Source organism: Colobus angolensis, unplaced genomic scaffold (genome assembly GCF_000951035.1).
Source record: "Colobus angolensis palliatus isolate OR3802 unplaced genomic scaffold, Cang.pa_1.0 Scaffold176, whole genome shotgun sequence".
NCBI lineage: Eukaryota > Metazoa > Chordata > Mammalia > Primates > Cercopithecidae > Colobus > Colobus angolensis.
In genome coordinates, this window is record NW_012114888.1 from 662086 (window position 1) to 674432 (window position 12347).

The 12347-nt window shown below is 41.8% G+C and overlaps 1 protein-coding gene across 1 annotated transcript in view; it reads right to left on the bottom strand.

The window, feature by feature from the left end:
• The window catches only part of EFHC2 (EF-hand domain (C-terminal) containing 2), a 202790-nt gene that overhangs the window by 85999 nt on the left and 104444 nt on the right, over positions 1–12347 (bottom strand). Inside the window, exons 9-11 of the mRNA XM_011938658.1 lie at positions 8107–8249; positions 5281–5477; positions 2140–2270 (exon numbers count right to left, since the gene is read on the bottom strand). Coding sequence (XP_011794048.1) covers positions 2140–2270; positions 5281–5477; positions 8107–8249 — 471 coding nt within the window. The remainder of the gene's footprint in view (positions 1–2139; positions 2271–5280; positions 5478–8106; positions 8250–12347) is intronic.

Sequence of the window (12347 nt, forward strand, 5' to 3'; positions counted from 1 at the left end):
TTTATATCTATATATATAGAGAGAGAGAGAGAGAGAGAGACAGCGCGCGCGCCCAGCAGTAGGGGATGCTGCAGGGAACACCACCATTGAGCTCCCTGCCCTCAGAAAGCTCACATGCGAATAGAAGAAGACACACACAGCACACACACATAGACGCGCTACCCCCAAGTAAACAGATCTCTAAATAAAATAACTGTAAGTTGTGCTAAGTGCTGGGAAAAATATAAACAAGTGGCTAAGAATAACAGCAGGTGATCTACTCTAGATAGGATCTAGAAAGCCCCTCTGAATGAAAGCCCCTCTGGGAGCCGGCATTTGAGATGAGTCCTAGAGTTTGCTATGCAGAGGGTGGTGGTGACTGCATTCCAGGCAGAGGGAACTGGGTGTGCATAGGCTAAGAGTCAGGAAAGAGCCTGATGTGTTTGAGAAACCGAAAGACAGTCAGTCAGGCCAAAAGACAGGGCTGCAGAAAAAGAGGTGATGACACTGGAAATACAAACAGACTCACATCACTCAAGGCCTTGCTGGCTGCAGTCAAATGTTTGGATCTTATTGTGAGGGCAATGGCAAGCCACTGAAGGATTTTTCAAGCCAGGCGAAACCTGAACCTGATCTGAGTTTCATTTTAAGGAATTTCTGGGATGGGGAGGTCCTTCTTTTTGAGCATGCAGCTCCTTGAGGCTACCCCTCCAATCACAGCATAGTGGTCCTTTATCCCACCCACAATTAGGGTCAGGCCTCCATCTACAAAGCAACTTTTCCTCCTTGGATCGCCTGCCTGGCCTAAGTGCTTCCCAAAAAGCCCTATAAACTCACTAAAGTGTTTCCAATAGACTTTGCAAGTGTTGGAAAAATGGATGCTTTTGTAAAAGGACACAAATAATAAAACAAAACCACTCCCTCATTTCTGATGGAAATTTCTTGCTTTCTCCTCCACTGCTTTCCATTAGCCTATGGCCTGAGTAATTGTCTCTGCTCTTTACTGTCTCCATTTATTTTCCAAAACACTATGAACATGTGTATGTGACTATGAACAATAACAAAGAACTATAAATTCTTATTGATCCCAGAAGGTTGGGAATTCTAAACAATAAAAATGTCCTCTGACTGCTTCTCTCCAAAGAACATTTTGGAGACACAAAAGAGCTTTGTTAAAACAACAAATGAGCTCTTGGGACACTCTGGGCCTAATGGTGGGCTCCAGGCCACCAGGTAGTGATGCAATAGGCGACTGCAGACACAAAGTTGGAAAGACCTCCCTGCTACCCTCTCCTGGGCTCACTTCCTCATTTCTCAGCCCACATCTTGACTGCATCAAGTAGAGTTTAATATATAGCTTTCAGCCACTATCCTTGTCAGGAGCCAGAATTCTCAGCCTAAAGAGAAAGTCCCCTTTGTCCTCCATCCATGATTTAATTTATTCTCCTAAACGCTCCATTCACTTTGTTTTCAGCCTAAAAAGTATCACAATTGTACTAGACCCTGAATTTGAATTTCCCTGTGTTTCCGCTGTTTGAAAATTTGCCTCGGTCAGCCACTGGATAGTCCCAGAATTCAGCTTCACCTTAGAGAAAGCCTTGATCAAGATTTGTTATAATATTTCCCACTACTGTCACATATTTTTGCCTCGATTCCTGTATTTTCATGTCTTTCAGAATACACATATGTGTACAAGCACACGTATACACAGATGCATACATATCACCTTTGCTCTGATAATCGGTGAAGTTTTTACTATTTTCCAACTTCACCACATTTCTGGAGATGTCCCTCCTTTGTCCCCCAGATTTCGGTGGTGGGGAGGTGCTCTTAGCAGTGCTTTTTTCTGTCTTTCTCACTCAGATGCACCATTCCTGGCATTCTGCTGATCCTTCAACTTCCTGATTCATAAGACAATGTCACCAACTGACTTTCTATGCTCTTGTCCCTCTGTTCCCATGTACAAACTCCTTTTATATGTAAATTCATAACATTTACTAGAGTATTAGTGGCCAAAACTTGACTACAAAATAATATAAACTCAAAGAAATGCCAATTCCTAATAAAAAATAGTTAACTGATTAGGAAAGAAAAAGTTCTTTCTGTTCTTTGGACAACCTTGAGGGGAAAACAGATGACTGTTAGCAGAATATGGCTTACCTGAATGTATTATAATCCACCTTCTTTGTGTGCTTACGGTCAGCAGCTCTGAATATCTGCTTGAGCTCTCTGGATTTTGCTTCTTCTTGCTTCAGCTTTTGTAGGGCAAGTTTGAGGTTACTGAAAGGATACTGTAAGGGGGAAATGAAAGGAAAAACATATTTAAATATTCCTAACAGCTCAGGAGCCCAGTCTTGCTCATGGCCAGTAAAGGGACTTCACACTGTGCACATGAAGTTAGCAGGTTTGTCTTTGCAAAGAAACCAACACCGAGAAGGCATGACTAGCTTTGGATCTCCTCAGTTAAAGCTTCTGGACAACAGCTGACATCAGCATAGGCCCCAGCTCTGAGGGAAACGAGCTTAAGGAACACGAGGCCACAGAGATCAGAAAACAACCCCTGCTTCCTTCTCAGCCTCCTCCCTATAACCCTTGGATATCAGCCCAATATGTTGGGAGATCCTAATGGAGAAAATGGGATTCAAAACTGGATAAGTAGCCCTCCATTTTCTCTAGATCTTTAGAATGGGGTCCCCCTGGAACTGTTATCCATTAGGCAACGCACTGATGAGAGCAAGGCTGGGTATGGAAGATCCCCACAGGTACCTTAACCCCTCGCACAGTCATTCTCTGGGCTGTCTACTGTTCCTGTCTCTTATCCTGTGACTAGCTTTTTGACTTGGTAAGAATACTTCTTGCATACAGTGAAACATAAGGTCGTAAATAATTATAGCTAAGAGATCAAAAATGAGAAGATGAAATTTTAAAATAAAAACATTGATGGCAATTTAGTCTAAAGATCCCGCTCTCCCACCAGAAAATGATCCAAGTGGTTTGGTACCTATCGCAGACCCCTACTCCTCCCACTTTTTTGCATTTCCTTTCACCTGTTTCCATGACAAGATCTATTAGTTCTTTTGAAAAGATTCCGGCCAGGCGCGGTGGCTCACGCCTCTAATCCCAGCACTTTGGGAGGCCGAGGCGGGTGGATCACGAGGTCAGGAGATCGAGACCATCCTGGCTAACCCGGTGAAACCTCGTCTCTACTAAAAATACAAAAAATTAGCCGGGCGTGGTGGCAGCGCCTGTAGTCCCAGCTACTCGGGAGGCTGAGGCAGGAGAATGGCGTGAACCTGGAGGCGGAACTTGTAGTGAGCCAAGATCGTGCCACTGCACTCCAGCCTGGGTGACAGAGTGAGACTCTGTCTCAAAAAAAAAAAAAAAGAAAAAAGAAAAGATTCCTCAGGCTGATATTAAACAGTATAGCAAACTTTCTCTGCTTAGAATGTCTTTGTTAAGGGCAGTTTTAAAATAATGCAGTTTTCACTTGGGATGCTGATTCCAGATAATGTCCTACCCTGCTTTTATTGTCCCCAAAGGAAAAAAAAAAAACTTTATATCTTATATTTATACTATATATATTTTATATTAAGGTATAGGTTCACCCTCTGATTGGAAATAGAATTCTAATTTACAATAGTAACACTGATTGAGCTTACCATGGGCCTCATGGTTAGCTCAGAGCTTCACACACATTATCACATCTAATCTTCATAGCAATTCTATCAAATAAGCACTGTTGTTCCTTCCATTCCAAAGATGAAGAAACTGAAGCTCAGGAAAAATACGTATCTAAGGTCCCTCAGCTATTAATGTGGAGTCAGGTTCCCAAGCCAGGCCTGCTGGTTTCCAGAAATCTGAACTCCCGATTACTGAGCTTCTCGTCTAGATTCAGTGTTTTCGAATAGCTCCTGGTTCATGGTTTTATGATAACCTGAATCCCTAAGACTATAAAGGGAGAGATGGCGTGGCAGCCATGGAGGGCGCTTCGCAGGCCTCCTGTCAAGAGAGACCCTGTGGAGAAGAGCATCGTTGCCTGACAGACTCCAGCTGCCATACCTTCCAGATTCACCGAGTTCACAGGCAATGTCGCTGCTGGGGCCACCCTCTCCCCAGGCTGTTCCCACCCAATGACACAGCACAGCAGGGGAACTAGAGCCAGGCCATTCCTGCCTGACAGGGGACCTCTCTGATGGGCAGTCTGTGCTCTGGGGCTCCCCTTCACTGAGAAAGTGAGACATTCTCAGAGCTGCGCTGTCAGCTGAGGCTTTCCCTACCCACCCCTTCTTCCTTTCTCTCTCCTTCCACAGGGGTTCAACCTGCCTCCCAGTCTGAAGGCCCCCCTGCCCGCTCCTGTCCCCTCCCCCTTTATCCTTCTCAGAAATTTCCCCCATGACATCTCTCACACTTCTCATTCTGTCTTGGCGTCTGCTTCTCAGAGGACCCAAACTGATATGAATGATGTGATGTACACAGAGACACTGATCTTAGCAACGTAACCCCAGCCATTTTATATATAAATGAGATAAAATTGGCACTGTGTGTATATAAATGGTACATAAATATTATCACTTATAGGTAAACTTTTAAAATAAAATTTTCCAGATAGATTTTTCCATATTAGGCAATGATTCCCAAATAAACATGTTTGTACACTGAACTAGCCCACATTTAAAATCAAGATTTTATCAATATGTTATTTTTACTGAACAGCATTGCCATAATGGCACCTGCAGTAACAGTACCCATCTGCCATCTTATTTCAAAAAAAAACTCTTTGAGCTCGCTGTCGCCAGTTTATCCTGAAATCCTTATTTAGGCCTCAGGTGGCCACTGTTATGGGAAGTTGCAACTCCAGCAACTATTCAGTTCCCTTGAGGTTTCTGTTTGTTCAGGTCTTGGCCTTCTCTGTTGGCCTGTGCCAATTAACTGGGACGGCACAGTGTGTGGCACCAGATTTTTCTTCCTTTCCTATAGTTGTTGAATTTCTTTCTGAAAACATTGTTAGTGTCAGCAAAAAACCCAGGAAACTTGATTCAACCCTGGCCCTGCCTCCTGCCTGTGCCTGGAATCTGTGATGCTGGGCAGAGGAGAACCCAGCATGTAAACAGAGTAGACAAGAACCTGGCCTCTGTGATGGGACATGTGGCCAAGTCACACGAATCCATTATTCATGCCCACATGTATGAATGCACAATGTAAAACTGGTGGCAAGATGAAGAAGAAAAGGCCCTAGAGAAAGAAAAACACAGACTGCAGAGAACTGAGAGGCAAGTGAAGAATTACACAAAGTAAATTCACCTTATCTGTATTCTGCTCCATGTAGTTTAAGGTATACTCATCAGCATTGAGCAAATGAAATAGGTAACCATTCACATTCACTGTGACTCCAATGTACAGCTCCTCAGCCTTGATATATTCAGATAGTTCACTTTTAAAGACTTCTTGTCCAGGCTTCTTAACATGACTTCTTTTCAAGAACATCCCACCAGTAATTCCTATAGAAAAATAGAAAAGTTCATGAGCAGCCTTTATTCTTAAAAGAACCATCTGACTTGCCTTCAGAGTTACTTTATCTTCAAGCACAGACCACCATATAAGTTACCTGTGAACTAATATTGCCTGTTGTTTTGGACTTAAGGGAAGAATGAGGCAGTGAGTGAAGGAGTAAGAATTCCTATGTGAGGGTGTTCAAGACAAAAAGCAAAGCCAGGCATGGTGGCACACGCCTACAATCCCAGCAACGCAAGAGGCTGAGGCACGAGGATCGCTTGAGGCCAGGAGTACAAGACCAGCCTGAGCAGCATAGCAAAATTCCATCTCAAAAAAAAAAAAAAAGAGAGAGAGAGAGAAAATGATGTGTAATTCTAGCCTTGTCTTCTTTCTCTCTACTCTCTTCCCAGTCCAATAAGCACTTGGCAAGGACCTCCTATATATGCCCAGCAGCATACTGGGAGTGTGGAACATCAGGAAGATACTCATCTTTAGAACATGTTTGAACAATACCAGTTAGAAAATTCCTCCCTTGTGCTTATTTCCACCTATTTGTCCCAGATGATGTCTTATACTTAATCTGACATGCAGATTAAGTAGTAAATGCTCTACCTCTGTAAAGGAGATTACTTAAGTGTTTAAAAGTAACTATGGGAGTCCCCTTAAGTCATTTTTTCCTACAGGCAAAATCCCTTTGCTTCTTTTAGTAATGCTTCATATTAGTTTCCAGAGCTGTCACCATTTCATCTGTTCTCTTCTAGACATTATTTGTTTTGACCTCTTGGAAAGTAGCCAGCAGAGTTGAACAGGGAACTCCAGCATCTTCTGATACTGAACTGAAATCTACAGACCTATAAATATAGCCTGAGACCAGATAAGCTTTTGGGTCACTTCATCCCACTCCTCCTACCACATTCAGAAATGATAGGTGGTAAAAAGACACAGGCTTCCGAGTTCTGTCACTTGCTCGCTGGGTGATCTTTAGGAGTTATTTAATCTCTCTGAATTCTTATTGGTACAATGTGAATCAGACGTGTGGAGGCCCTGAAAATGTACTTCTCAGGTCGCCTATAGTGAAGAACATAACTGATGGAAGGCCCCAGCTGTTGTGTTCTTAAATCAACCTTCAGGTGTGTGTTGAGGTCACTCTTCCCACAGGCTGCTGCCAATAGATGAGCGACCACGGCAGGGATAGTAAGATAGGCTCACTCCTACAAAACAAGGACTCACTCCTCCAACTAGCAACTTTGCCTAAAGGACTCCCTCTCAACCTTGTCGAAATTTTCTTAGAATTTCACTGCAGTCTGAGACTCCCTCTTTCTTCCTTCCCTCTGTGCTTCACAGGTGTCAGAACTGCACTACAGTGTGACAGCTCTCCCAGCCTCTTCTGGCTCCTTCCACATTTTCCCTCACCAGCATTCCCCCTATTAAATCTCTTGCACATTTAATCCTGTCTTGGCAGTTGCTTCTTGGAGGAGCTGGACTAACACAAAACCTAACCTCATAAAGTCCTTGTAAGGATAATAGTAAGTTCTCAATCATGGCTACTGTGATTACTAGTAAGCTTGCTGCTGACTACCATCACTCCTTTCTGTTTCACACATGCTGCAACTTGTTTGGCCACATCTCCCCCATTCTAAGTGTATAGAGTTGATTTTTGACCTGTAAGAGCATGATTTATATTCATCCCTATGCAATTTCGTATTTTAAGATTTGATCCATTATTCAAATTACTGTGAAGCCTTAGTTATACAAGTTATTCATCACTCATTGGTGTGCTAAGTAGCTCATACCAGCTCATAGGAGCTGATAGTTGAATTCTCAGATATTTTGCAAGCCAGTTTTTAAACTCTTGGCTGCTTGAAATTGGCCATGGTTGGGGTATTCACACCATGGAAACTGGCAAACAGTACAAATCAGGGCTTTTAAAATCTTTTCAAAGAGCCAGTTAACCAGCACATCACTGATTATTCTTCCCAAATGCATGTCTTCAGCACAGATAAAAGTTCTAAACATGTTGAGACAAAGAACAGGATCCTACAGTGCCATGATTGGGTAAGTCAATGGCTCGCCTCAGCAGTGACGGTGGTACCAGCATATTGCAGAGAGGCACTCTATGGGCCTCAGTGCAGGAACCTTGGCAACAACCTCAACAGACAGAAGGACCAGATAAAGACGGACCCTGACGATTGAATTTGTGTATCTGGGATTCTTGTCTTACAGCCAAACAAAAATTTTTTAAGTAGGACTATCAAGAATACAGACTTCCTCTTGGCTTGCTGGCTACAAGTAAAACTAGCGGTACCCAGACCATGAATTTGAAGCCCTTGGGTTCCATAGAGGTGCCTCAGAAGTCACAGTGGAAGTGGGGATAGTGGCAAAAAAGAAGTAACTCCAGGTCCCCCGGCCCTAAGCCAACCAAAACTGTTCCACTTCTATCATTTTAAATGTTTAGGTTCCCATTTAAGAGATTTGTAAAAAGAACTCTATTGTATTCAGTTTTTTTTGTTTTTTTTATAAAGCCTCTATTTTAGATAATCTAGGCTACAAAACCAGATCATGTTCCCTAATTTTCAACATGAAGAGACACTTAAAACATTCTCAAGAAAATACTGTGAGAAGGGTATCTCTTACCTGAATTCCTCTCTATAGGTTCAAACACTGAAATGGTGTCATCACTGAGATAATATGAAATAACAAACATCCTGTCCAAGTCAACACATTTGTCTGTGATTAGTTTTGCAAAAAAACGGAGTATATTGCTTTGGAAGCCATAGCTAAATGGAACAGAAATGAGAGTTACAGCATTATACAGGTAATCTTCCATATATTATGGTTTCAAAAGTCTGCAAAAGATATAATATGGCTTTAATATAGTAGGCATAAACTGTCCAAAGTGAAAGAGTTCAACCGTCTTCTAATTAAGGTTCTAAATCTAAATGCAGAGGAATTTTCTCAGTATATTACGATATCTCTGATTCTTTACATGTCCTGGGTAACACATTGGGAAAATGAACCCAAAACAAACGTCATAAACACACTGCTCAAACCAGCTGCGCTAATTGGCTGTTCTCTAATGATGAGGCTAGTCACCAATCACAATAATCATGCTGGAAAGAAGAGCAAGCACCTAGCCCTACTGCGTGGGCAATCCTGGGCTCTGCCAGTATCTGAGGCTACCTCCCCCATTCACCATTCACTGTCTCATGCCCTTTGCTTTTCTGTTTTCCAGCCCACATCCTCCCCTCTCTGACTCACTCCTCCAGCTCCCCAGCATCCCCCCAACTTTATTCAAGGGAAAAATTAACTTTTCCTTTTCAAATGCTGTAACACATAGGATGGACCCACCTTTTTTTTTTAATAGTGCTTATCACTCATATTGTAAGCCATTACAAGTCTGTTTTCCAAGGACAAAGACTGTCTTATTAACCATTATCTAATATAATACTTTTTACATTATAAGTATTCAATAAATGTTTATGGAAAATTGTTATGAGATCTGTATTGATTGGAATTTGCACTCAGAATTCTATGCATAAATAGAAAAGTCTAGTAGACTAAAGATAGGATCGAATTATAGAATTAAAAGTTACCAAAGTTGACTGCCTGGTCACTGAAGAAACTGATTTCTGATCTGTCAGCAGAAGGATGTCTGCGGATATCAGCTAGTGAAAGGTGGACTTTGTAACAAACAGTAAACCCTTGGAGAGGTCTTTGATAACTAAAATCATTACCCCAGGGAGGTACACAGGATAATAAACCATGTCCTCTGTCACAACTCTAAGCAGAGAAGTCTTCCCTTGCAAGGTCTCCTAGGCTAAAAATCATTCTTTCCTTGTGTCCACAGTGATTAGGAAAATAAAACAAGTTTTTCTGACTTGCAGAGGCAAAAAGTGCTTTTCTCTGCCCCTTTCTCGGGCTGTACAAGAATCACGGCTGAGAAAGGATGGCACCAAGATTCCTAGGCTTGAGGCCCCATGTGAGATGGTGTGCGGCAGTTTGGAAAGCTCACCCTAGAATAGCCTGAGCAAAGCAGCCAGGTCTGCACGGCTGTTTTCTCAGTACCCAGTTCCCAGGCTTCAGACAGACCTCATATAGTGTGTGGGGTGCGGGGAGAAGCTATGCCTTATCAGCCATCTTCTCTGGTACATAATTGGGTTTGTAAGTAACAAACAGATTTGATAGCCCCTCTCACACAAAAAAGCCATAACATTTCAGATACCCAAAATATCACTGAAACAACTGAGGAAGGTCTAACTTCAGGAAAAGGAATATTACTGTAAATTTAACTTCTTATAATTTATAAGTGTATATGTTAAGCGTGGGTTTTTCACACGTTCAATATGCCTTTTTTTTTTTTTTTTACCTAAATCTGGTGTTCTGGAGATCTCATCAATTGAGAATATAATCTACTCAATAAAATTTTCAGACTAGCAGTTCACAAAGTTTATTGTATATAAAAATCACCTGGGGAGCTTGTTAAATATACAGAATCCAGAGTCCCATCCCCAGAGATACAGGGGGATTCAGTAGCTAGCTCACATCTCCAGAAACCTGCATTATTAATAAGCACCCCAGAAGATTCTGATAAGGTGGTCCCCTGGGCATACTTTGAGAAGCACTGCAAGTGTCTTCAGATATTTCCCTAATAACTACTTCTCAAACTTCCCAGAATATTCTTTTTTATCCTAATACTCCAGCTGACCACCTACTTATACCTCCTGCATCAATTGTAAGGTCACACCCAATTTAGCTCTATATAGACTTGTACTCTTGGATGGTTGTTTTAAAAATGTGTTTATTCCCGTTGTCCCCAAACAAATTATAAATTCCTAGGTCCAGAAGCCATGTCTTAACTTTTTCTACATACAGCTCAGAGTTATCTAAAATCATTATGTCAAATTCTTCTCCCATTTTCTCTCGAATCCATTTCCATTAGGTTTGCTCTACCTAAACTGCTCTTGTAGAGGTCAACAATGATCTCCACAATGCCAATTCCAATGCTTAATTTTTTGTGCCTATCTAACTTAACCGATCAGCAGCAACCGGCACAAATGATCACTCCTTCAGTGTTACTCTTGCTTCACTGCCTTCCGGGATCCAGCATTCTCTTGGTTTTGCTCCTACCTCCTTGTTTGCTCCTTTTTAGTCTCCTTTGTTGGTTCCCCCTTTTTTTCCCCAAGCTCCTAATTGGGGATGTTTCAGAGTTTATTCCTTGGTCATGCTCCACTCTATGTATATTCACTCCCTTGGTGATCTCATCCAATCTCAAGGCTTTAATACAATTTGGTATCATGGCTTTAAATACCATCTACATGCTGATGGTGTCCATGTCCACCTATCTTCTGAACCCTATACTCACACAAGTATTCAATTGCCTACTTGGTATTGCCACTTGATATCTAATAGACATCCCAAACTTAACCCGTTCTAAAACTGAACTTCTACTCTTGTCCCTAAACCTATCCCATCTCCAGTCTTTCTCATCTCAGTGGATGGCAACTCCACCCTTCCACTTGCTCAAGCCCAAATTTTGAGTCATCTTAACTCCTCACTTCTTTCATACTTCATAACCAGTTTGTCAGGGAATCCCACTGGCCCTACCCTCAAAATATTTCCAGGATCCACTATTTAATTTCATCACTTCCACTGCACTCACCCAGATCTGAGCCACCAAAACTTTTCTCTTGGATTACTGCAGTAGCTTCTTACCCGGTCTTAATTTCCACCATTGCCATCTATAGTCTGCTCTCAACATTACACTGGAATGATTCTTTTAAAAAGAAAATCAGCTCAAGTCACTTCTCTGCTCAAATTTTCTAATGGCTCCCTTATCACTCAAAGTCAAAGCGTCCTTAAACAGTCCGTAAAGCCCTGTGTACCCAGTTCCCCATACACTCTCATCTCCTCTCCGTGTGCTCTGCCCTTTACTCATCTACTCCATCCATGTTGGCCTCCCGGATGCTCCTTGAATATCCCAGGCATTCTTCTTGCTCAGGGCCTTTACACCGACTGTTCCTTTTGCCTGGAGCACATTTCCTCTCTTCAGTAAAGTCCCTCAAGACCACACTATTTAAAATTGCAACCAGGAATGTTCCTCAGCCGCATACTCCCAATCTGCCTTTATTCTTTCCACAGCAACTTAATACCTTCTTTATTTTTTTTATGGTACTTAACATCTTGTAAATATTTCATAATTTACTTATGTATTAATTGATGGTCCACCTCCCAGAACTAGAATATAAGTTCCACGATGGCAGGCCTTGGTGTCTATTTTGTTCGCTGATGTATCCCAAACACTCAGAACATTGCTTGGCACACAGCAGGGATTCAAGAAATAGTTGTTCACTAAGATAATGAATGGCTCATCCAGGGCTATACACCTACTAAAAACCTCAAATATAGCTACAGCTATAGAATCTTATGCTTGGAAGACACATGAAGGCTTATTTTTATTAATGGGGAAACATTTTTAAAAGAAGGAAAAAAATGACTGGTGGTGAAACCAGATGGACAATATCTGTAACAAGACAGAGATGAAGATTAAACCATGAATTTTTGGATGCTATATGGCTATGACTGGCACAAGTCTGGGATAATAACCCTCCCAGTGAGAAGTCATCTGTCTCTTCTATCCATGATTAAGAACTGGATGAGTGAACATTTATTCTATTTGCTCACTTCTCATCCATTCCTTCTCTTCTTAAACTATTGATTCCCAAATATATAGCCAGCACTAGCTCTTATGGAAGCAATAAAGCTGGCCCCTGCCCTCAAGGAGCTCTTGGTCTAAAGGAGCCCACAAATTACATAAACAAGTCCTTAACGTGCACTGTTATATGTATAGATTCTGTCGAAAGACAGGCAAATTCCAG